We start from the raw sequence: 23,824 nt of genomic DNA, 5'->3' as shown, positions 1-23,824 counted from the left end.
ACATGCAGAAATTTAAGCACATGAAGGAACACACACCTTTTATCTTGCTCTTCTATCCCTTTGTTCCTCTGTCTTCCTATTGTCCTTTGGCCTAATCCACTATGCTGACTTCAATTCAACCTTTCACTTCTCAATAAAATCCATCATCTGTCCCTCTGTCTGTCATACTGCCCTTCTCATAACTGTTTTGTCCTTTTTATTCTCTCTATCTCTCTCTGTTTTCTGTACTGTTCATTTTTGCTCGTGCACATGCTTTTGTGCCCTTTCTAAACTCCTTTTTTTAACCATTCTCTTTCTTCCTTTTTCTTTTATATCCTTCTTACCTCTCCACCACATTTCCTCTGTCTCTCTACAGATTGTCAGTTTGAAATTGGTGGATGGGATGGAATTATTCGCTCCAGTCAAGTAGAAGAGGAAGAGCGAGTGAAGCCTGGTGATGCTCTGGACTGTATCTGGACCATCAGGGCTCCTCCTCAGTCCAAGGTCAGTACAAGGGACCAGTGTAGTCAGACCTCAGGGATGATATCATGCATAGTTTTTAACATTCTCCGTATCAAAAGAAAAGCTACCACCCAGGGTTTGGTCTATGCTTTTGTTCGGATAGGTCATGCTCAAAGCAATTTTATAATGCCAGACAAATGCACATCTTGACTTAAGAAAATGTACTGATGCCATAAAGTCTTTAAATGTCCTCTAGTTCCACTGCTTCTTAAAGTGGTTTAATGTATTCAATGTTGTTTTTTTTTTTTTAATTCATCAGGCATAGTTGTTAGACTGAAAATACACTGACACTGCTACACTGACAATACTTTAATAGGAAAGGAAATTTTGCACCTCAACCAATGTGCTCTCAATTATATTCTGCCATTTTGCTTTTGTCTGTGACACTATTAAATGTGTAAATTGCAAAAACTTGCTTGCAATTTTAGCTGGACATTCAGCTAAAAATCTCATTTTAGTAAGCCCCTGAAGAGACATACATAGCCATCCACTGAAGGAAACTCAAGAATCATTCTGTTCAGTCTGTTCTCTTTTCTGTCAGTAAAGTAGCTCCAGCACTTCACCTTTATAAATTTCACTAGCTTTACATCAGAATTATTTTTTGGTGCTTACTATAGAGCACATGTGATGTAAGTACATATGCCAGTTGAGATTTGTAGTATAATTTTTTTATGGATTTGTTCCCCACTCAAAAACAAAAATAGCCTTAGATTCAATTCAAAACATATTTTTCTATCAGCCTTTATGTCACTGGGAGACTTGTTGACATAATGTGTAGCAAGGACAATAATTAGGTAAACACACAGTCAAGCAGATGTACACACGTGGACAAAATTGTTGGTACCCCTCAGTTAAAGAAGGAAAAACCCACAATTCTCACTGAAATCACTTGAAACTCACAAAAGTAACAATAAATAAAAATGTATTGAAAATTAAATAATCAAAAACAGCCATTACTTTTGAATTGTTGATTAACATAATTATTTAAAAAAACAAACTAATGAAACAGGCCTGGACAAAAATGATGGTACCTCTATAAAAGATTGAAAACTATTTGACCAGAGTGACATGATTAACTCAGGTGTGTCATTTAATTGACATCACAGGTGTTTCCAAACTCATAATCAGTCAGTCTGCCTATTTAAAGGGAGACAAGTAGTCACCCTGCTGTTTGGTGAAAAGGTGTGTACCACACTGAACATGGACAACAGAAAGCGAAGGAGAGAATTGTCCCAGGACATCCGAAAAAAAATGATAGACAAACATCTTAAAGGTAAAGGCTATAAGACCATCTCTAAACAGCTTGAAGTTCCTGTGACAACAGTGGCTCATATTATTCAGAAGTTCAAGACCCACGGGACAGTAGCCAACCTCCCTGGACGTGTCCGCAAGAGGAAAATTGATGACAAATTGAAGAGACGGATCGTTGGAATTGTATCCAAAGAGCCCAGAGCAACCTCCAAAGAAATTAAAGGTGAACTCCAAGGCCAAGGTACATCAGTGTCAGATCGCACCATTCGTCGTTGTTTGAGCCAAAGTGGACTTCATGGGAGACGACCAAGGAGGACACCACTGCTGAAAAAAACTCATAAAAAAGCCAGACTGGAATTTGCAAAAATGCATGTTGACAAGCCACAAAGCTTCTGGGAGATTGTCCTTTGGACAGATGAGACCAAACTGGAGCTTTTTGGTAAGGCACATCAACTCTATGTTCATAGACTGAAAAACCAAGCATACGAAGAAAAGAACACTGTCCCTACGGTGAAACATGGAGGAGGCTCAGTAATGTTTTGGGGCTGCTTTGCTGCATCTGGCACAGGGTGTCTTGAAAGTGTGCAAGGTACGATGAAATCTGAAGACTATCAAGGCATTCTGGAGAGAAATGTGCTGCCTAGTGTCAGAAAGCTTGGTCTCAGTCGCAGGTCATGGGTCTTCCAACAGGACAACCATCCAAAACACACAGCCAAAAACACCCAAGAATGGCTGAGAGAAAAGCGTTGGACTATTCTAAAGTAGCCTTCTATGAGCCCAGATCTGAATCCCATTGAACATATGTGGAAGGAGCTGAAACATGCCATTTGGAGAAGACACCCATCAAACCTGAGACAACTGGAGCTGTTTGCTCATGAGGAGTGGGCCAAAATACCTGTTGACAGCTGCAGAACGCTCATTGACAAATACAGAAATCGTTTAATTGCAGTGATTGCCTCAAAAGGTTGTGCAACAAAATATTAAGTTATGGGTACCATCATTTTTGTCCAGCCCTATTTCATTAGTTTGTTTTTTTAAATAATTATGTTAATCAACAATTCAAAAGTGATGGCTGATTTTGATTATTTAATTTTCAAAATTTTTTATTTATTGTTACTTTTGTGAGTTTCAAGTGATTTCAGTGAGAATTGTGGGTTTTTCCTTCTTTAACTGAGGGGTACCAACAATTTTGTCCACGTGTGTATATTGTACAATGTACAGATGTCATATCTGTGAGAGGTTTCTCTTATTTTAAAGCTTTGTATGAATGCATATAGTAGCATTTTGTGCTCCCTCCATTAATACCAGGTCCAACAGTGAATGTGTCTGTCTTGTGTACAGACAAGTAACTGTAGGAAGTTATGATGCAAATATATGAATAGGCAGCATAGGAAAAGCAGTGCAAATTTTATTTATAAAGTACATCCCTGGAGATTCACAAGTATATTCTAAAGCCAAGAAAAAAGACCAGTGGTACATTCTGATATGCATATCTGGACATCAAAAATCTAATTAAAATTGCAATCATAACCTGACTAGCATTGATTCATTGTGCTTCTACCTCATGACTAAATGAGTCATCCATATACTCCTGTGCTGCTCACTGGCCACAACAGACTAATGCATGCAAATTCATACACATCTAATTATTAATCAAACAGCAGAGGCACATAGTCACTAATTACATAATATACAGTCAATTACTATAAGCAGTCACCCATGCACATTATAAAATCATATGTTCATCCAAAGTAATGTTTTGCACATATGTAAACATTCATGCATGGCTCACACATTCACCACCTTACTTCCAGAAATTAGTCAAATTAGAACAATGGTTTCACTGGTCCAACATCTGAAGTAGGGAAGATTATTTGAATTTAGCAGAAGCACAAAGTTTCCTAGTCAGATATTCGCTCAATGAGGCAGAAGGAACAGAGCAGCAACACAGGAGCAGCTACCTAAATGCTGCCTGACCACCTGTCTGTGTCTTAAATGTGCTGAATTTTCAATTGTTTTTATATTTCAGTTAAAATTTGCACAGGTACAAATAATAAAGCGAATATGACTGAACTCAGTGTAGCTCCTTTAGTTCCGAGGTCATGACATTGTTTACACTGTCTCGTTTTAATGATTTATTGGGACATCAGTAATGATATTAGAAACACTTTTGCTTTTTCACCATGGCAAGTTAAAATGTCTGCTGTGAAAAAGGCTTATTTCAAAAGAGGAAACAGGCTTAAAACCAAAATTGTATCTCAGGCCCCATCTACTAATAGGATAGTATTTAAAACAGCTTTTTCTATGAATTTTGGCCTTCATCAAGCACAGTTAAAGAACACTAAAAACAGATTTCAATTTTTAAAAAAAATTAGAATCGAAGTATTTAGAAACTCCTGTTTGCAGTGTTAATGTGTGGACAGATAGAACAAAGGTTTAGGTTGTTTTTGTGAAAATGTGATTTATAGACAGGCTGAGAACTGAGGCCTTTTTTGCTTGAAATACAGTTCTGTCAAGTAATCCTCATTAGACAGTGAGGTAGTAAAGTATGATATGCGTGACACTTGAAAATTTCTGACGTTATAAGCCGGCAAAGATGAGTCTAACATACCACTGTTTTTTCCTTGTGAGGCCAGGCTCTCATTTGGTGAGGAGATGCAGGTTTGGCTCAGTGTCCTATCCTCACAGCTTTCTCTGAAGAGAGACAGCTCTGAGAAAAACTGAGTTTGAGGGAGACAGAGCAGGCTGTACTGATATTTTCAGACTAACTTTTAGAAGTAGGCAGATGTCTCTATATGTTGTGAAAGGTTGCCCATGAAGTGACAGAAACTGCCATGCAGAAACAGTTTTGGGTTAGCATACTGTAATATTTTCATTAAATGCCTGAATAGACTAAGATATTAATTGCCATATTCTCCTGCAGTTAACTCAAAATTAGATTTACTTTGCCAATGTCAATACATATTCTGTCCATTTTTTAACTGTGTATCATTTCCCTATGTCAACATGGTGTAAAAAAATGACGCTGTCAATCATCTGCTAATTTTGTTCCAAGTGGTATCATTGTCTGAACATTTTTTCGACATATTTGCTTTACTGATGTAATACATATTTTGCTTGCTTTTATTCACATTACAAGTACAGTTGCTGATAATGGTTTGAAAGCTGTGAAGTGATGGATTACTGTGAATTTCCTTTTCCTTCGGATATATTTTCATCCCTTGTCTATCTACAGATCTACCTGCGCTTCATAGACTATCAGATGGAACATTCTAATGAGTGCAAGAAGAATTTTGTGGCCGTATACGATGGCAGCAGCGCCATAGAGAATCTCAAAGCGAAGTTCTGTAGCACCGTGGCCAACGATGTAATGCTGGATAATGGTGTAGGAGTAGTGCGAATGTGGGCTGATGAGAAGAGTCGACTCAGTCGGTTCCGCATGCTTTTTACATCGTTCATTGACCGTGAGTGCAAGTCTTTTTTCTGTTTTCTGCTAAATTATGTTATCCGTACATTTGCCATGACAATGTTTTCAAGTCACTGTACCACGGGTTTGACACTCTGCTTTTGGTAAGCACTTCAACAATTAAAGCGATCAATGTTCTTATCTTTTGGTCTGTATTACAATGCAATTTATCATAGAAAACATGACCCAGGTCAAACATATTACCGTCCTGCTTTATTATTTCTTATGAGTGGATCAACGCCAGGTGTAGAGCCACTTCCATGTCTGTGTTGCAGTTTGGTAAGAGTATACTTTGATGTATTACAATCATTTATCGACAACTTATTACTGTGTAACTTGCTATTAGGGACTAGGCAAGACAACATGTGGCATTACTTTACTGTAACATCCAGAATCTACCAGTCTCTCATTATCCACTCACACAGAAAACAGACAAAAAAAAATCTGGATTTATGAGGTCATGCTTTCTATTTGCATCAGTAGTCACTAACAGAGACTGAAGCGCCCTTTCAGCAAGAAAAGCTAATTATAAAATGCCATGTTTAGATTACAGACTTCAAAATGTTTTAAGTGACAGAAAGTGTCAAATCATTTTTTGCATGCGTGTCACATATTCTTGTGAAAGGAAAAGCTGAGTAGGGTTAATGGATCTACTGGGACTAATTATGCATCAAGCTTCATCATTTTTGAAGGACAAGGAAGTATGAAACAAATATTATTAAAGGTTGCCCATGAAGTGATAGAAACTGCCATGCAGAAACAGTTTTGGGTTAGCATACTGTAATATTTTCAGTAAATGATTGAATAGACTGAGCTATTAATTGCCATATTCTCCTGCACATTTCCAAAACCGTGGGTGAATGCTAATGTTGTTTTTCTCAGCAAACCCATAACCACTTAATAGCTTTTAAATTCAACAGGGATGTTTGGGGGTTTTTTTTGTTCTGAGAGTCCTTAAGACCATTTGGATCCTTATTAATTCTGATCACACAGTCCATCTCAGGGAAGTCTGAAGACTCTTGAATAACTCCCAGACTTCATTTGGTCAGAGCCATTGACTGGCTCAGTTTACTGGGAGGTCAGAGGGAACCATTAATCTTTGTTACTCACAGGACAAGATGAGTTTTGCCTTTCACTCTCCATCATCCTTAATGTGCTCTAATCTTTCAACAGAAGTCCCCCTGACATGTAAACCAGACACATTACGTCTTTATTAAATACACTCACACCCACAGAAACGCTCAGGGCATACATTCAGATTTCAGTGTGTGAAGGTAGGAGACATCGGTTTGGAATGTCAGGGAAGTGACCCTGTGGCTCATTGAGAGATAGATGGGGAGGTCACTCCAATGTACACATCGTCTTTCATACACAACCTCACATGCATGTCCCTTTGTCAAAGTTATTTAACCCAGAGGCAGAGGGATCAAGCAAGGAGACAGAAGTCAAGGTTCAGAGCCCTCATCACAGTGGACCTTGAAGCAGGGGTGAAGCTAGTGGAGCCAAAACACAGTCTGTTTCAGCTGAGATAAAGACTCTTATAGAGTGTGTGTGGGAAAGGACAACTTAGAAGAGTTAACATACCATATATATATATATAGACTCTGGTGGAGGGTAAGCTTTATGTGAGTGTGGGCACCATTTTGGAAGCAACTGTGTGGGAGAGCATAGTGTATTGTAATCAGCCTTTTTGAGAGGTATTCTCTACCTGTTTTTATTTTATCATGGACCTTTTTTGTGTAGTAGGCCGAACAAGGGATTGGACTTTGAATCGAATCTTGCCAAGTGCACTAACCTGTCTGTCTTCTCCAGTATATCAAAGCAGAAAAGATATCCCTGTGCTAGTGTTACAGAATAAATAGTGCCTTTTGTTCCTGCTTGACAATTCTTCAGGCCTGATGACAAAATATACAACATATGTGATAAAAGAAATGTGATGGCACTGCTTTTCAACCAGCTTCAATGTCACCCATCAGTAGTGCTATATCCTTGGCAGATAAGAAGCAACTTTTGCTGTAGCCCCAAACTGTCCTTTCCAATACTCAGACATCTGCATCTTCCTTCAGCCTTGCAGCTCTTCCTCCTGACTGGCAATGCATCGATCTCTTGAACCTAGCGGCCAGCATCAATTACCAGTCATCTCTCAGAGACAGAGTCACATTAAACCGTGACTTTAATGTGATGTGCCTTACAGCCCATACCACCTGCAGCCTATGATTTCCGGAAGCCATTTCTACCACCCCCACTCTAGCCTTTCTTTTCCTCTCTGATTTTTGAACTAATCTTTTAACTCGTCTCCCCTCCGTCTCCTGCCTCCTCCTGCCTCTTATAGTCCCAGAAGGCTGCAGTTCAGTAAAGCTGCCATCTCCTCCCCTCACCACCCTCTGATGTTGTGTCTGCAGGAAATGATGATATATGGCCTTGTGTGCACTGTCTCCATTGGACCGCTGGTGTTTCCAGAAATAATAGAACATTTTATGTTTCATTACATGCCTCTACCAATTTCTACAGACAAATTATTGTTCTTTTATAAATTTATTGTTTTATCATCAAGATAGCTTCTGGTCCTTTTCACAGTGTAGTCATATGTTATGACTGATAAGACAAATGTTTTGCTGTTGTTTTTTCTAAAGTCCATTATCCCTGTGTTTTGTCTTTTGCATGCAGCTCCCTGTACAACCAATACGTTCTTCTGCCACAGCAACATGTGCATTAACAACTCTCTGGTGTGCAATGGGGTTCAGAACTGTGTCTACCCATGGGATGAAAACCACTGCAAAGGTGATCATCTTCTTTCTGACAACAGTTTCGAGCTATGCCTATTATGTTTGATTAGCATTTACTTAGGAATTAGAATTTTGATTTCGCCTAGGCGAAATCAAACCCTACCTTGGTTGTTGTATGGATTTCAATCTTGATATATCAGTAGCCTGTATATTAGAAAGAATAACCCGAACCCTAACCCTCTAACAGGATTTTGGAATACAGTATATGAAAAAAAACCCAGAAACTACTTTGACAACATAATTTTTTCCCTGTTTATTTTGCCAAGTGTTGAGGACAAAAGTTGACATTACTTCTATAGTAATTATTTACCTTGTATCTTAAACCAAATTTCAAGGCACATAATTTTAGGGAAGACAAATAATTACATTAACATATTCAAAACCCTTCACATTTCAATCTAGCCTAGGCGAAATCAAAATTCTAATTCCGCCTAGGCGGATTTAAAATCTGCCTGGATTCTAATTTGGCCTGTAACATATATATATATATATATATATATATATATATATATATATATATATATATATATATATATATATATATATATTCTCTATACATCGCTTTATTCTCACGAGGGTCACAGGGGTGCTGGAGCCTATCTCAGCTGACTCGGGCCTTCGCCAGGGGACACCCTGGACAGGTCGCCAGTCTGTCGCAGGGCTACATATACAGACAATCACACTGTAAGGCACATCACATTAAATTATCAATTAACCTCAGCATATTTTTGGACTGTGGGAGGAACTGGAGAAAACCCACACATGCACAGGGGGAACATGCAAACTCCGTGCAGAAAGATCCCTGGCCCAGGCCGGGACTTGAACCTGGGCTGTTCTTGCTGCAAGGCGAAAGTTCTAACGTGTGTGTGTGTGTGTGTGTGTGTGTGTGTGTGTGTGTGTGTGTGTGTGTGTGTGTGTGTGTGTGTGTGTGTGTGTGTGTGTGTGTGTGTGTGTGTGTGTGTGTGTGTGTGTGTGTGTGTGTGTTTCTCACTCTCTCTTCCCCTTCTCTCTTGTTCGTCCAGAGAAACGATCTAAGGGGCTATTCCATCAGATCACGAAGACCCATGGCACCGTTATTGGTGTCTCATCGGGCATAGTTCTTGTTCTCCTCGTCATCTCCATCCTTGTTCAGATGAAGCAGCCAAGAAAAAAGGTAACTCACCCGTTGTCTGCCCTTTAGTTGTGGTAGACCTTTCATTCAGCAGGAAAGCACCTCAAGCCAGAATAGAAGAGACAAATATTTGAAAGCAATAGTGGGATCACAGATCAGTTGGTGGCAGGTGTCGCTCTGAAAACTGGGGGGAAAAAAATCTACAATTGGGTTTTACACAATCCGGTATCTCACAAGACGTCTGTAGTCTGTAGGTATTTTTTTGGTTTTAACTGTATTTCATTACCCTTCCTCATCTATTTTACTTGAATCTGTGATTTCTTGCAATTCCCAGAAAATACTCTTTCCTCAGTAAGGATTTTTTATGACTGTCCTGGGATGATTAAGGAAATTGATGTCTTTTTTTACTCCTCTCTAATGGATTTCTGCCTGAATGATTGCTGAGCATTTTGTGAAATGGTGACTTTCGAAAGGAGTGCTGTCTTTAGCCCATGTTTTATACGAGCAAAATAGTACAGCGTAGTTTGGTGATTATTCATTTACACAAAATACATGGCTCCAGACTCAAAAAAGCACGCAACATGTATGGGCAACATGCATGCCGATTCAAGTGCTTGTTTTAGAAGGGAAATAACCATTCCCTCTTTACATACTCCATCGTTTTACACTTTCAGTGGTAAATCCTCTAAAAACATGATCACATGTATTTTTGTGTAACTCTTGAATGGGCACCAATTCAAGTTTAGGAGGATTTGATTAATTGTCATATTTTTTTTCAGACTTTGCTTAACTGGTGACAAAGGGGTTATTCCATCTCTTGTCTTGATATATTCTCATATCACAGTGGAAAACTGTGATATGGCCACTGCCTGATAATCACTAAGATGTAATAGTCTGAATGAATCTTCCTGTTTTTAAGGTTGTAGCTCGGCGGCCTGGTGTTTTCAATAAGGCTGGATTCCAGGAGGTCTTTGACCCACCCCATTATGAGCTCTTTTCTCTGCGTGACAAGGAGATATCCTCAGATTTAGCTGACCTTTCTGAAGAGCTGGACAGCTTCCATAAGCTGCGGCGCTCCTCTACCATGTCCCGCTGTGTCCATGAGCACCACTGCGGTTCACAGGCCTCTGTGGCTACTGGTGGTGGCAGCATGAAGCACAGTCGCACCACCCTGAGCTCCATGGAGCTGTCCTACCACAATGACTTCTCCAAGCCGCCACCCATGAAGACTTTCAACTCCACAGCAAGCTACAAGAAGAGCTGCTATGGCTATAAGCAGCACTCACAGAATCATGACTGCGACCAGCAGGTCATTGAGGATCGTGTCACAGAGGAGATTCCATGTGAGATTTATGGGCGGGGTGCAGTAGGAGTGACAGTAGGAGCCACGGGTGGAGGAGCAATGGGAGGAGGTGCAATGGGAGGTGGTGGAATGGGAGGAGGAGGGCCGTCAGGAATTACAGGAGGAGGGACTGGAGGAGCGGTGGGGATAACAGGAGGAGTGGCAATGGGTGGTGGGATGGGTATGGCAGGAGGAGTGAGCATGGCAGGGCCTAGTGGCATCGCTGGAGGTATCGGTGGTGGGATGGCAGGAGTCTGTGGAACCCTCAGCGTCCGTGGCAACAGCGCTCGTAACAATACCACCATAGTTGACCCACAACAGCGCTCCATGTCCATGGACTTCTAGATGGAGAAGAATGGGGAAACAGTAAAAAGGGAATGCAGGGTGACCTAGCATTTCACACATAAAAGGAAGATACGACAGGAAGGCAACACTCCTAAACTGATAACTCCTGCTTCCTCTTCTGCCATTGGTCTTCAAGCACTATTAACAGTATTGCAGGTTAGCACTGAAAGACTTCTCTCATATTCATGTGGAGGTTTGAGAAGGATGGGAGACAAAAGTTGGAATACCATGAGGAAAAAAATCTAAGGAAACTGCTGGTTCTGCTCTTCAGAAGTGTGAAGGATTTAGAGTGAAGTGTGGAGACATCTTGTCTCTCTCCAGTCTTATACGTATTAAATCTTTCCTTCCATCACAAACTAACAGGAGAATGTTCTCGCATGCGGACCCTGACTTCTCTCTTTTTGGTGACAAGAAGTGAGAGAGAGATAGAGAGATGTTATTGACTATGTTTTTGCATTTATTCACTTGTCATGCACAGATATATGGCATATAATCTATAATGTGTCTTCTAATAATTTATTTGAGTCATTATTTTTGTCGGTGTACTGTTACAATCAGTATATAGTGGATTTTAACTCTTCAATCTTTTTCAACTGCTGTTCAGATGATTTTATGAAGGTGACATTTTGTATTGATGATGATTGGAGGTGAAGTTGCTCTGGTGATGATCAATGAGATGAGGATGATGATGATAAAGATGTGATATTACTACAATACTTATGTAGTTTTCATGGTTGTGTTATGTAAGGTATTACATAACACAAGGTGCGCTTCATTCGGTTTCTCCTCAGGAAGAGCACATGAAGAGACTGTCCTATTTTGGTAAGAAATACAGAAAAAAAGACTATTTCTGCTCTGTGATTTTGCATATGATGATTCAGGCTATGAGTGTTCATTGATGGGATATGAAATGTTTGGTTGGGAAACGGAGTGGATCAAAGATAGAAACCCACTCCCACATTCCACGTTTTGAAGTGAGAAAATGGAATTTTTCAATTTCCCAATGAATTCAGTGTGTAAAACAAGCACAACCTGATTTCCTGAAGTGACAGACATGAAACCTATGTAGGACTCACTCATGATTTTAACCACTGGTTGTATAATTTCATTCCGTTGAATTAAATAAGAACTTACTCACTTCCCTGTGTGAACCTTTTCATTCACTCTAACTCAGAGGTATAAAAACACAACATAGTCAATTTCAAATGTTTTGCTGTTATATGAAAGATATTTACATGTACGCGTCTTTTCGACACAGTGCATTTACTGTATTATGAGAACTTTAAATTATGGTTGAGTATAAAGGATTGAAGGCTGGTAAACTGTGATTGTTCCAATATGATCTGTTCTCCTTCAAAGTTTTTTTAATAAAGTGCATAAGAGCCTACTGATTGTCAAACATCAAATTTCACTCACTCTCTTGCACGCACAAATTCCCCCGCAACAAGGGGAATCTTGGTATTTTTTTCTTTGTTAAATTTTTTTTTCCTTTGGTGTCATGGTGCATTTGTACTGTTTAAAGCTCAGGGCATCCTCTTAAAATATGTGACCTTCAGATATTCAAAGTTACATGTATAAAGCTCTTCTGATTTGGTCCTCTTTGACAGATGTCAAAGGAATCTTAAGGTACTTCACATACCATATGTCTTGGTGACAGGTGAGTCATATATTAATGAACTGAAGTGGAAATCCTCCAAAAAACCCTTAGGCTTGGGTGTTGTGAAGTTATACGTTTAAAAACTTATTGTCTTTTCAAGAGGTGGAAGAGAAACTATATCGATGATTTAGTTGTAGGGAATCTACTAAAGTAGTTATTTTATTGCACTCGTTAAATAAAAGGGGCACCACCCTGGGGATCCAGGGAAATTATTTATTTATGCAGAATCTCAAGGAGATTCCTGTCGAAATACAGTTGATCAGTCTAATATCTGAAAGTCTAGAATTCTCGGTTGAAATTGACCTCAGTTCTCACACACACAAAACGCACAAGACGGTGGATTGGTCTTAAGTGAAAACATTTATTAACTATTCTACCAAAACAATACAGTGAGCTATGTACAGTGAGAAATGTGACATGTGAGTACGTGCATGAATACGTGTGTGTGTATGTGGGATTGTGTGTGTGTGTGTGTAGATCAGATTCAAATCACCATATTAAAATATGAGGATTATGGTGACAGAAGCCAGATAGCGGACGACCTGACTCAATGAAACGATCATTTGGACTACGACCGGTTCGTAAAAGAATATACGGAGTGGCTGAATTTAGGTAATCAAGTGGTTAGTGACATCAACCCAAATCATAAACAGAGAAGCTCAGCTGGACTCCTACTGTCAGTAGAAATGGCAATCAGAGTCTCCTCCTGGCTGGGACATGTGGGCCGGTGACGCCTTTACAATGCGCCTGGATTTCGCTGGTTCCGGAGCGTAGTATCGTCTTTATGGCCAAGCATTGATGTCCTGACGTGGGAGCTCGGTTCGGCACAAATGGATCTGGTCCAGCAGATCTCTGGTGTTGTCAGCTCAGGGAGCCAGTTCTGGGGTTGAGGAAAAACCTCGTCTAACAGGCGTTAGACGAGTAAAAAAAAAACGGATGTTGACTGGAGCCACAAAAATTAGGAAAAACGGAAACTGGTTCTTAATCAGTTCTTGTCAAAAATCACGGCTCAAGGAGAAGAAATAAGTTCAGGCTTGCGTTGAGAGTGGGCAAAATTGTCTATCTTCAATTACAAAATGAAAAAATAACTAGTTACCAGAGACCCAACTCTGGAACAAAGAAGCTTCAGAAGGTAAAGAAAAGTACGTGTCTTAGTGAAGGAAGTTTAGATGCTCCGCAGCGGGCACCTCAGAGAGAGACAAAAGCGGAAAAGGGGGAGAGGACAGGGCGCTGTCCGTTTTATCAGGTTGTGAGGCCTGGAGGCATGGATAGGATGCTTTTGGCGCGATTCTTAGACAAAGGTCTAAGGAGAGAGGAGAATTAAAATATGTGATATTAAATGCGCAAACACGATCTGTTTATTCCTCACCATAATCCCGTTAAGCAAAAGTGAACACATGCCCGATTATACAGGCTAACAAATACGTGAGTTATTTAATTCAACAACTATATGTGAATGTGCTCTATATACTTTTTTTCCCCTTGTCTGCATTATCTTTCCAGCTGGCCACTGTATCCGATGAATGTGCTCTATATACTAAAAATATATGTCACAGTGAAGATATGATAACATGTCATACATATGTATGGAATATCACAAGTTTCACCTTTTATAACCTGAATAACACAATGATTCACAATTAACAAATGGGATTCATTCTGACATTATTGTGTCGGTAGGGGGCACTATGGGACTGTGTAAGAAATTGGATTAAACATCAAAATTTAATAAGTATGGTTCTACTCTATATAAAAGCACAATTTTTGAATATGTTATAGATGAAGTCCTTTCTGTAACTTTGGTAAACCTGAAAACACAAAATACATCTCAGAAATATGAATTTTGAGGATGTTCTGTTTCAGTTAAAGAGTTGGTTTGTACCAGTCTCCATGAGGGTCGTATAATTTTACGACCTGTCATCAGATCCTGCTAAGAGGGAGAAAGCATTCCTAAGGGGGGAAGGAACATTAGGTCTGAATGAAAACAAAACATTCACAGCATAAAGTGAGAGTCATTGTCTTTCAAATGGTTCTTCCAAAGTGTTAACGTTCTGCAGGGAACTCCATCCCTCTGCAGGAGGTCTGAGAGTCCTTTACTGTCAATGAAAGCTGTTAGAAGAATTACACTTATATTAGAATGATTATACTTATGAGGTTATCATTGAGTGACTATAAAGAAATGAGGACTACCATCAGCATTCTAAGTTGTGACTCACGTGTACTCGGAAGTAACAACGTAAAGAACAAAGCTGACTTGTTCCTATAGTGAGCTGACTCGCTTTTATGATAAGATCGTGCAAGTAACACATGTTCTGTCTTTGTACTGTTCTGATATCTTGTGACTGACGTATGCTGACTCCTCTGTGTGAGAAGGAAATAAAGAGACAAGGAGAGAGGCAGGCTCTTCAGAGTTTTTGGGGCTGCAGTGATGCATACAACAGAGCTGTAGTCTCTCTCTCTCTCCTTGTGCAAGTAAAAGACCGGAGCTCGAGAGTGCTCTTTTCTTCCTGTGCTGTTTGTGTATTCTTCAGGTTTGAACCTAACAAAAGCACACAAAGAAATACATGTGTCCCAGTTTTCTTCCAGAAACTGGGTGTTATTCTGTTGGTAGAGGAGAGAGTTCTGGGCCTGTCCAATGTCCAAGATGACAGTCTGATGTGGGTTCTCGACCCCCATCCTAAGAGAGTGTGTTCTTATCTGAGTTTGTCATCTCCTCTGGAATTCCAAAGACCAAGATGTCCCTACATAGTTTTCCAGTCATTTTGTCAACACAAGAGCATGCCAACAATGCACTGCTGACACCAGAACAAACAATGAGCATTTGATTAAGATGATTGAATGAGTCCATTTTGGAGCTATCTCACTGATTTTTCTGCCTGAGACAATGGAATATTATAACGTGATCCGGTCGATTAATGGCCTGATGATTCTTTTAGTGTAAAGATAGACTGAACAGAACTCAGACTGAGGATATCTTAATTTATCATAAGATCATTAATTGTTTGAATTCATTAACAGAGTTCAAAATTTAAATTTTTTTGGACACTTCACAAACGTAATAGTATTTCAATGTATGATTTTAAAGAACTGTCAGAGCCAGTAGTAGATTTCAAAAAGTCTTACTGACGCAAGGGTGTTCTTGGCCGCTACAGTGAATGCTGATAGACCGGTCATAGCCGTCTAACGTGGACGCTCAAATCTCCGAAACTGATGGAACAAATTTTTAATCAGGCTTTATCTTCATAAACTGGCTCTGGAAGGATTTCCGATGTGAAGCACTGAAATGCAGAAAGGCCTGAACCCACGTTAACTTTAGGGGAGAGGATTTTACTCTTCTACCCAAAAGGAGCATTTTATTGGGTCTAAAAATAGTGATGGCTGCATTAACATGAACTTCATGTTGACACACAAAATTCTTCTTCAGAATCACGCTTAAGTTGATTTGTTTTAAAGGAACTGCAGGGACAACATATTTTACCAAAATGTGCATCTCAGCTGAGGAACAGTGTTTTTTCTCGCTGCTTCATATGCAGCGAGAAATCATGAAGGCTGAACTGATTTCAAACAAATTTCTTCCTCAGAATGACTTGAAATTAAATAAATATGATGGCAAATGATGTTTAAGTTGATTTGTTTGAAGGAATTGTTTGGACTACATATTGTACCAAAGTGTGCATTTCAGATCAGGAAAAAGTGTTTTAAACGTACAAAAATCATGAAGGCTGCACTATGTGAACTTCATGTTAACTGAGCCTGTAATGTGTCCCAGTCCTTGTCCTCTTCTCAGTGTGATGTTGTGGGGCAGCTTGGACAGGTTGTGCCAGGTGTAAATGATGAAACACAGTGATGGTGTAGTGACGCTGATGATATGAAAGACCAAGAAGCAAGGCTGTGAGATGGGTACAAATGCATCATAGCAGACGGTGGAACATTCTGGCTGCAAAGTGTTGCATACAAACATCTCTTGCTCATCAGTGTACACGTCTTCAGTAGCCACAGCCACAATCAACAGCCGGAAAATAACCATGACAGTGAGCCACAAGCGCCCGATCATGGTGGAGTGCTGGTGGACAGCATCGAGGAGACGACCAGTCCGTCATAGTGGCCTGTGGCTGCCAGTTGTCTCGTGTAGGGATGAAGTGCCTGAAATAGAACAGTCTGCTATGAACAGATCCAGCTCTCCTCCTCCTACCCTACTTGATTTGTTGAAACCATAAGCCATTCTGCACAAGACCTGATCTTAGCTACACTTGCCCACCTAGGCTTCTGCTCAGGAGCTTTAGTCTAAATTCTGAACGTTTTTATTTGTCATTTTCCTGAAATTTCCTTGAGTGTGTCCTCTCTCCCTAACAGAAGCCCACAGTCAGCCTCCACTGTGAGTGAATGTTCATCAGTCCTGCTTGGCTACCTTAAGAACTGTGGAGCTTTTGCAAGAGAGAGCCACCCATCTTTCAAAGATAAGGGTGCCCACTTGACATGAATCACTTGGCTCACTCGCCTCTCTTTCTTGTGCATAGGATCCATTTTAAAACCTGGAGACATCACTCCTCTGCTGAAGGACCTGCTGATAGTGCAGCATTTTCCATTTTCCAAGACATGAAGACTTGCCAAGCTACTTCTATGTGTTTAAAAAAACTTGAATGGACTGTTATCAAATATATATATATATATATATATATATATATATATATATATATGTATGCAGCCAGGGAACAGGAGGATACGTACAGCTGCTGAACAGATAACCACCACATTTGACTGTGCACAATGTTTGCTGTTGTTTGCGCCAAGTGTTCCATTGCAGCTGCCTGATCTGGTCATACAGGAGGCACTGGTCACTGTGAGTGAAGCAAGGTCTGCATACATACTAGTCTCAGTTGCTGACACCAGCAAGCTTGACATCACCATAATCCCTCGGGCACTTGGAAGTCGGTGTATCCTGTTCCAGTGGAGTCCTCTGAGGCACCAGGAACATCTCCAGTGCAAAGTTTGACTCCGTTGTCCTTCTTCGGCTCAAATCCTTGCGTCGGACAACAACTGCAAATATCTACAGACAATGCAAAGTTTTTGATGAGTTTAAGAAAACTACTGTCTAATGTGTGCACTGTTTTTGACTGTGTTGATTTTAACATTCATGTTGATAATCTTCAAGACGAGAATGACAAAGAACGTCTCACTTTGGGATTTCTCAGCATGTAACAGATCAAAATATATACACATTACATTATACCGAGAAGCACACACAGCTCTGCTGCAATCCCATGAGCCACTGAGAAGGCTGCAGAAGGTGACAAGTTGTATTATTGATTGTGCCCTGCTGACACATTTCCCTAAAGTACGGCATAAGCAAACAAACAAGATAAATGAATTGATTAGAGTGCTTCAGAGATGCTGATGGGGGTGTTTTTATGCGGACCAGCAATGTTCCTTATTCAAATCTTCATGATAACCCGATCACTTTTCTTTGCTGCTGAACTCATCTTGCTCTCAGAAAGAAAGAAATATGCACAGCCCCAAATTATCAATTTGTGGCTAAACATCATAATCCATGTAATACATATACATATTAATATATGTATATGTATTACGTTCATACGTGCATGTTTCCATTCGTAAGTTATCTCATGCAGGTCCATTTTTGTCCATCCACTTTAAGAAACACATCATTTGTGTTCATGCAAGTGTAGTATCTGATCAGATGTGCTGTTAGACATGTGATTCTTATGACTTGAGACAAGTGATGTTGGTGTTGCTAGGCATGTGCTATATGTCAGAATGGAGTGTATCTACTTGTTGAAAGAACTTAGTGTTGTATTAGTAGTTCCTGTGTCTCGGGAATTATCCTATGGATTTTGCCACAGGGTTTATCAATGAGGCGCTTGTTTTTTTGGTCTTCTGATACAAATCACATGTTGTGACAATGGTTCCACTTGTTTAAAACATATAAAAGTGACCTCCGTATACTGTTCGGAGAGATCCATTTGGCCGGATCCTCCCAGACAGACTCTCTGTCTGATCGATGCTGTTCTTCCTTATAATAAACTTATTATTAACCAAGTCAGTGTCACGGACTTTTCTCCTTCACCTGCACATCACGGACATCAGAGAGAAACCACGACACAAGAACAACGCAAGCCTCAGTACGTTAATGTGCTGGTATATTGGACTTGCTACCTGCAGATGAAATGAATGTTTCCCACTACAGACGTAGCATAATCATGGCACAAGGAGTGGGTGGGTTTGTATTAACAGCAGTATGTCAAAGGTCCCACACTGATAAGAGGAGTCATTTTTTGACAGAGGTGACACTTGTTTAAACTCAGACTCTGAAAGCTTTTCAATACGAAATTGATGTGTTCAGGAAATTATTTTCAGAAACGAGGAAATATTCGAGTGCACACAACATCAAACAAGTGCTTTTGCATTCAGACTCAATTATGCAAAGTTGTATCAGAAAACTGTCAGCAAACACATTTACAGCCATACAGTGGGGAAAATAAGTATTGAACGCGTCAACTTTTTCTCATCACATTTATTTCCAAAGATGCAATTCAAACAAAATTTCTACCAGACATTGATATTAACTCCACACATGAAAAGAAATCACAACGTTCAGGTCCATAAATAATGATTATGTGGAATTAAGTGCGATAACACAGGAAAAAAGTATTGAACACGCTAACATCTAATACTTGGTGGAGAAGCCTTTGTTTGCAATCACAGCTTCCAGATGCTTCTTGTATGTTTTAACTAATCGCCCACACTGCTCAGGTGTGATTTTAGCCCATTCCTCTGCACAGATTGTCTTTAAATCTTGAATATTCTTTGGTGTCCTCTGGTGAACCCTTTTCTTTAGTTCTTTCCACAAATGTTCAATTGGATTTAAGTCAGGTGATTGACTAGGCCATTCTAATGGATTGATTTTCTTTTTTGAAACCATTTGAGAGTCAACTTTGCCGTGTGCTTTGGATCGTTGTCCTGCTGGAAGGTCCAGCCACGTCTCATCTTCATCATCCTGGTGGATGGCAGCAGATTCATATCAAGAATTTCCCAATACATGGCTCCATTCATTGCTCCGTCAATTATATGAAGTTTGCCAATACCATGAGATGAGAAACAGCCCCATGCCATGATGCTTCCACCTCCAAACTTCACTGTTGGTACAGTGTTTTTTGGGTGATGTGCAGTGCCATTTCTCCTCCAAACATGGTATGTAGTATGACAGCCGAAAAGTTCAATTTTGGTCTCATCTGACCAGACACATTCTCCCAGTATTCTACAGGCTTGTCAAGATGCTGTTTAGCAAACTTTAAACGAGCTTCAACATGTCTTTTCTTGAGGAATGGAGTCTTGCGGGCTGAGCATCCATAGAGGCCATGGCGGTGGAGTGCATCGCCTATCGTTTTCTCTGTAACAATTGTACCTGCTGCCTCCAAGTCTTTCTGGAGCACTTTCAGGGTGATCCTTGGGTAGTTGAGTACTGAGTCTGACTATCTTTCTGACTCCCTGGTCAGAAATCTTGCAAGGACCTCCTGTGCGTGGCCTGTTGATGGTAAGGTGGTGCTTCTTCCACTTGCGAATAATGGCCCCAACAGTGCTGACTGGAATATTCAGGTGCTTTGATACAAGTCTGTAACCAGTTCCATTCTGATGCTGAGCAACAATCAGGTTGCGAATGTCTTCAGAGAACTGTTTGCCTTTACCCATCATGAGGTGTGTCGTATTTAACTGCTTGGTGAAAAAACGACCTTTTTTACAGGACCATCAATTTGCTCTAGCCCAGCTGATGTTGGTTTGCACTAATTGGAAGTTCAAGTAATAATTATTGACAGATTTCAGGTGGTATGGTCATTTCCTTGCCAAAGTATACAGCCTTTCCATGGTGTGTTCAATACTTTTTTCCTGTGTTATTGTACTTAATTCCACATAATCATTATTCATGGACTTGAATGTCATGATTTCTTTTCATGTGTGGATTATTTGAGTTAATATCAATGTCTGGTAGAAATTTTGTTTGAATTGCATCTTTGGAAATAAATGTGATGAGAAAAAAGTTGATGCGTTCAATACTTAGTTTCCCCACTGTACAATACCATAATGGAGGTCTCTAATCATCCCCAATTCATTCTACAGCACAAGTGTCTACAGTATAGTGTGGGAAATGGTGTGTTTTATAATTGCTCAGTGTGCATATTAAAGAGTTGTATTGGTTCTGAGGAATAGGAAGGTCAAGAGCATCATTACCATGGTGTGACTGTAATGAAACAAAGAAGATAAGTCCAGCTTTATTTTACTTATTACTCATGTGATTGAAACCAAGGATGATCAAGACATAAAGTGATTGATAATCAAAGTACAGACAGTTTTTGATAATAAAGGTACAGATAGTTTTTGACGTAAGCTGTAATCAGTAAAGAACATGAGCGAGTTGTATGTGCAGTTTCTAATCTTGCTTTGCAGAAGCGAAGTCATTCCTACGTGAGCGTAATGACAAAACATCAGCTGTGACAGAGGACAGCAACGCAGCATCGGAAGGGGCGGCCGGCCTTGACAGATAGCTATACACACTAAGAAGACTGGGTCAGGAACAGTTAGCAGTCTGATTCCATCCGAACTGACTGAACACTTATTGTCGGTTAGGGACAGAGGATTCAGGCCCAGAGCTCTGTATCGCACATTCAATTTTGCTGTAATAAATACTTTTGATTTTAAGAAGAAGTCTCCTGACTACTCCATCAAAAGAACTGGGCGGAAACAGCCTTACACATATTTTGTTGGTTTGTTTAATTGTAGGATAGGCTGATTTCCAACAATTTGGTGCCGTGACCCGGATGGAGAAGGAGAATTGACAATAGACGTACATTTGAACAAACAACGGACATACAAAGGACTTTTTGACAACTTGGGCGCCCTATAAAAGGTAAGCAGACGCCTGTTGACATCAAAGTCTGCTATTGGCTATTCCAAAACTGTTGTCAGAATTCCTCCTGTGTGTTCTAGTATACAAAATTGAATGTGCTTCTGGAAGAAATAAAAATGATGAAAATGATGAAGAAGTGCTAAGGTTAATGGAAATAAAAAGGATGAAAATGATGAAGAAGCGCTAAGGTTAATGGAAATGGAAAAAGTCACTGATCCACAGAGGATAGAATCTCTGGCTGGATACTCTGTTCTGGGTTAGAAAACCCGGGGGGTTTAGGAGTCCCTCCAAAAGGTGGATAGAGCAGAGGGCCTATTCTGCAACCCTAAGTGTAATGTAATCCCTGTTAGGCAACAGTTTCTTAGGCTGGCAAATAGCCTGGACGGTTTGGTATAAGCCTGGATCGCTGACGAGTGGTTGAAAATACTGGGTTTAGAAGCCCTGAGGACGTGGTTCCCCTCTAAAAGCTTGAAAATACTGGGTTTAGAAGCCCTGAGGACGTAGTTCACCTCTAAAAGCTTGAAAATAAAAATATAAAAAGACAAAAAACAGTGATGAAAGCCAGTGACTAAAAAAGTGAATGAAATGGACAACCGGTTTTTATGTGTTGTTGTGTCTTGTGGAATCTCACTGAGACAACGTGAACGGTACTGCCTAGTGTAACTGCGTCTCAGAGAGTGTGAATGAGGAGCTCATGTATAACTGGAATGAAAAGTAACTGAATCAGCGGACAGCCTGAAACTTAACGGTGTAAACATAAAGCTGTTGTCAGTTGAAGTAGGTTACTGAGTCATTCATTAGGTTCTAGGTGTGATTTGACAGTAACTCTAAAACGATTCTCAGTCCTGGGATTAGAACCCTCAGCAGAAATCCGGAATACAACAGTGTATTCTAGAAGCTTGATTTCTGAGGACTCTGAATTGGCTCAAGAAGCATTGATACTGGTCAAACACACCCTGTAGTACACATTCTGATCAAACATGGAGGAAGAAGAACAAAAAAGGGCATTTAGTCCTTAGAAAAACAGTGGGAAGTAGCTGTAACTCAATTATTCAGCGGAGAAATAAACAAAAGACAGAAAAAAGAAAAGATTGTGTGATGACACAAAATTCAAAGAACTAAAAGAATCAGGACTAATTTTAGATGACAAAGACCCACTGCTGTGGAAACAATTATCAAACTTAGAGAATGACATAATCAAAGATGGACAGCGAAAGATGTAAAAGACCGGTTGATGATGAAAAGAGAACGTTGTTGAAGGCTGAAGAGATTAATTGAGACCTGAGGGATAAAGTGTGTTTTGGCTCATAAATGGAAAGATGGTAAAAATCAAGTGAGTGTAACTGATGGTAAAAAGTACGTAGGGGAAGGGAGATGAGAAAGGTTTTCGTATGTGTGCACAAAATGTTGTTGTTGTTGAGATGGAAAGAAAAGAGAAAGGGGCAACTTGTTTGCCATGAACTTTATGTAATTAAAAGAACAATAAAGATCTGTGTAAGATTTGAAACTAAAAAAAAAAAAAAAAAAAAAAAAGACAGAAAAACAAGCATTGAACGACCGTATTACCCGGACCTTCGCTCAGAGCTGATTATAGTGAAATAGGACAGACTAAACAACAAGACGGAAAATCAACAAAGGACTTTAAAGTAAGACTGGAGGCTGTGTTTGCTAGACACAGTGGACTGACAGACGACAGACAAGGGAGCGAACTTTTCCAACAACACCTGAAGACTGTTTTTATAAATAACCTCCGGCCAGGGCTGAAAAACTGGTTGACTAAACATAATGTAGCCCTCCCCACTCAAACCCTCACACAGGCCATGAATTGGGTAAAACATGCTGAGACAGTAATCGTAAAAGGAACAGAAAAAGAAGGCAAGACAGCTAGCGTCTTCTATCAAAATGATAACAAACAAAACTGTGAGGTGCAAATGAGACCTGTGGCATGTTGCTCAAAAAAAAAAAAAAATTAGATCCAGTAGTAATTGTATACAGGCAGTTATAGTAGCAGCAGCAGCAGCAGTACACGCATCTGCTGATGTGGGATTATTTCTGCCTTTTCAGCTTCTTTAAAAAAAACAAACCAAAAAAAAACACAGAAGATACACAAACATTTATCATTTCTTCAGGGCCTGTGAAGAAATGCTCTTCTGTGTTGCAGAGATGAATTATCAGTAGAGGTTTAACCTCCAAGATCAATTGTAAAATTTATTACTGTTAGGAATGGTGGATGTGGAGAACCCAGACGCAGACATCACTGAGAGAACGCTAGGCATAATTAAAAGAATTTATTGAACTAAATCAAAGAAACCTTTACAAACTGAAAGCGAGACTGAGTGGACAAAAAACTAAACTAGACAAAGGCAAAATGGCAGACTAAGAAGGGTGGACAGAAACTAACACAGGAGGAACAAACAGGCTTAGACAAAAGCAACAAACAACAGA

The 23,824-nt window shown here is 39.9% G+C and overlaps 1 protein-coding gene across 1 annotated transcript in view; it reads left to right on the top strand.

Annotated features, from left to right (window-relative positions):
• Positions 1–11,939, top strand: part of LOC110970949 (neuropilin and tolloid-like protein 2) — a 34,339-nt gene extending 22,400 nt beyond the window's left edge. The window contains exons 6-10 of the mRNA XM_022221268.2: positions 356–483; positions 4,988–5,216; positions 7,886–7,999; positions 9,027–9,157; positions 10,035–11,939. Of these exons, the coding sequence (XP_022076960.1) occupies positions 356–483; positions 4,988–5,216; positions 7,886–7,999; positions 9,027–9,157; positions 10,035–10,802 (1,370 nt within the window). The 3' untranslated portion in view covers positions 10,803–11,939. The remainder of the gene's footprint in view (positions 1–355; positions 484–4,987; positions 5,217–7,885; positions 8,000–9,026; positions 9,158–10,034) is intronic.
• Positions 11,940–23,824: the final 11,885 nt, after the last annotated feature.

This window comes from Acanthochromis polyacanthus, chromosome 11 (assembly GCF_021347895.1).
Source record: "Acanthochromis polyacanthus isolate Apoly-LR-REF ecotype Palm Island chromosome 11, KAUST_Apoly_ChrSc, whole genome shotgun sequence".
NCBI classification, from domain to species: domain Eukaryota; kingdom Metazoa; phylum Chordata; class Actinopteri; family Pomacentridae; genus Acanthochromis; species Acanthochromis polyacanthus.
Note: the sequence above shows the minus strand (reverse complement) of the source record. Positions and strands in the feature narration are given on the sequence as shown.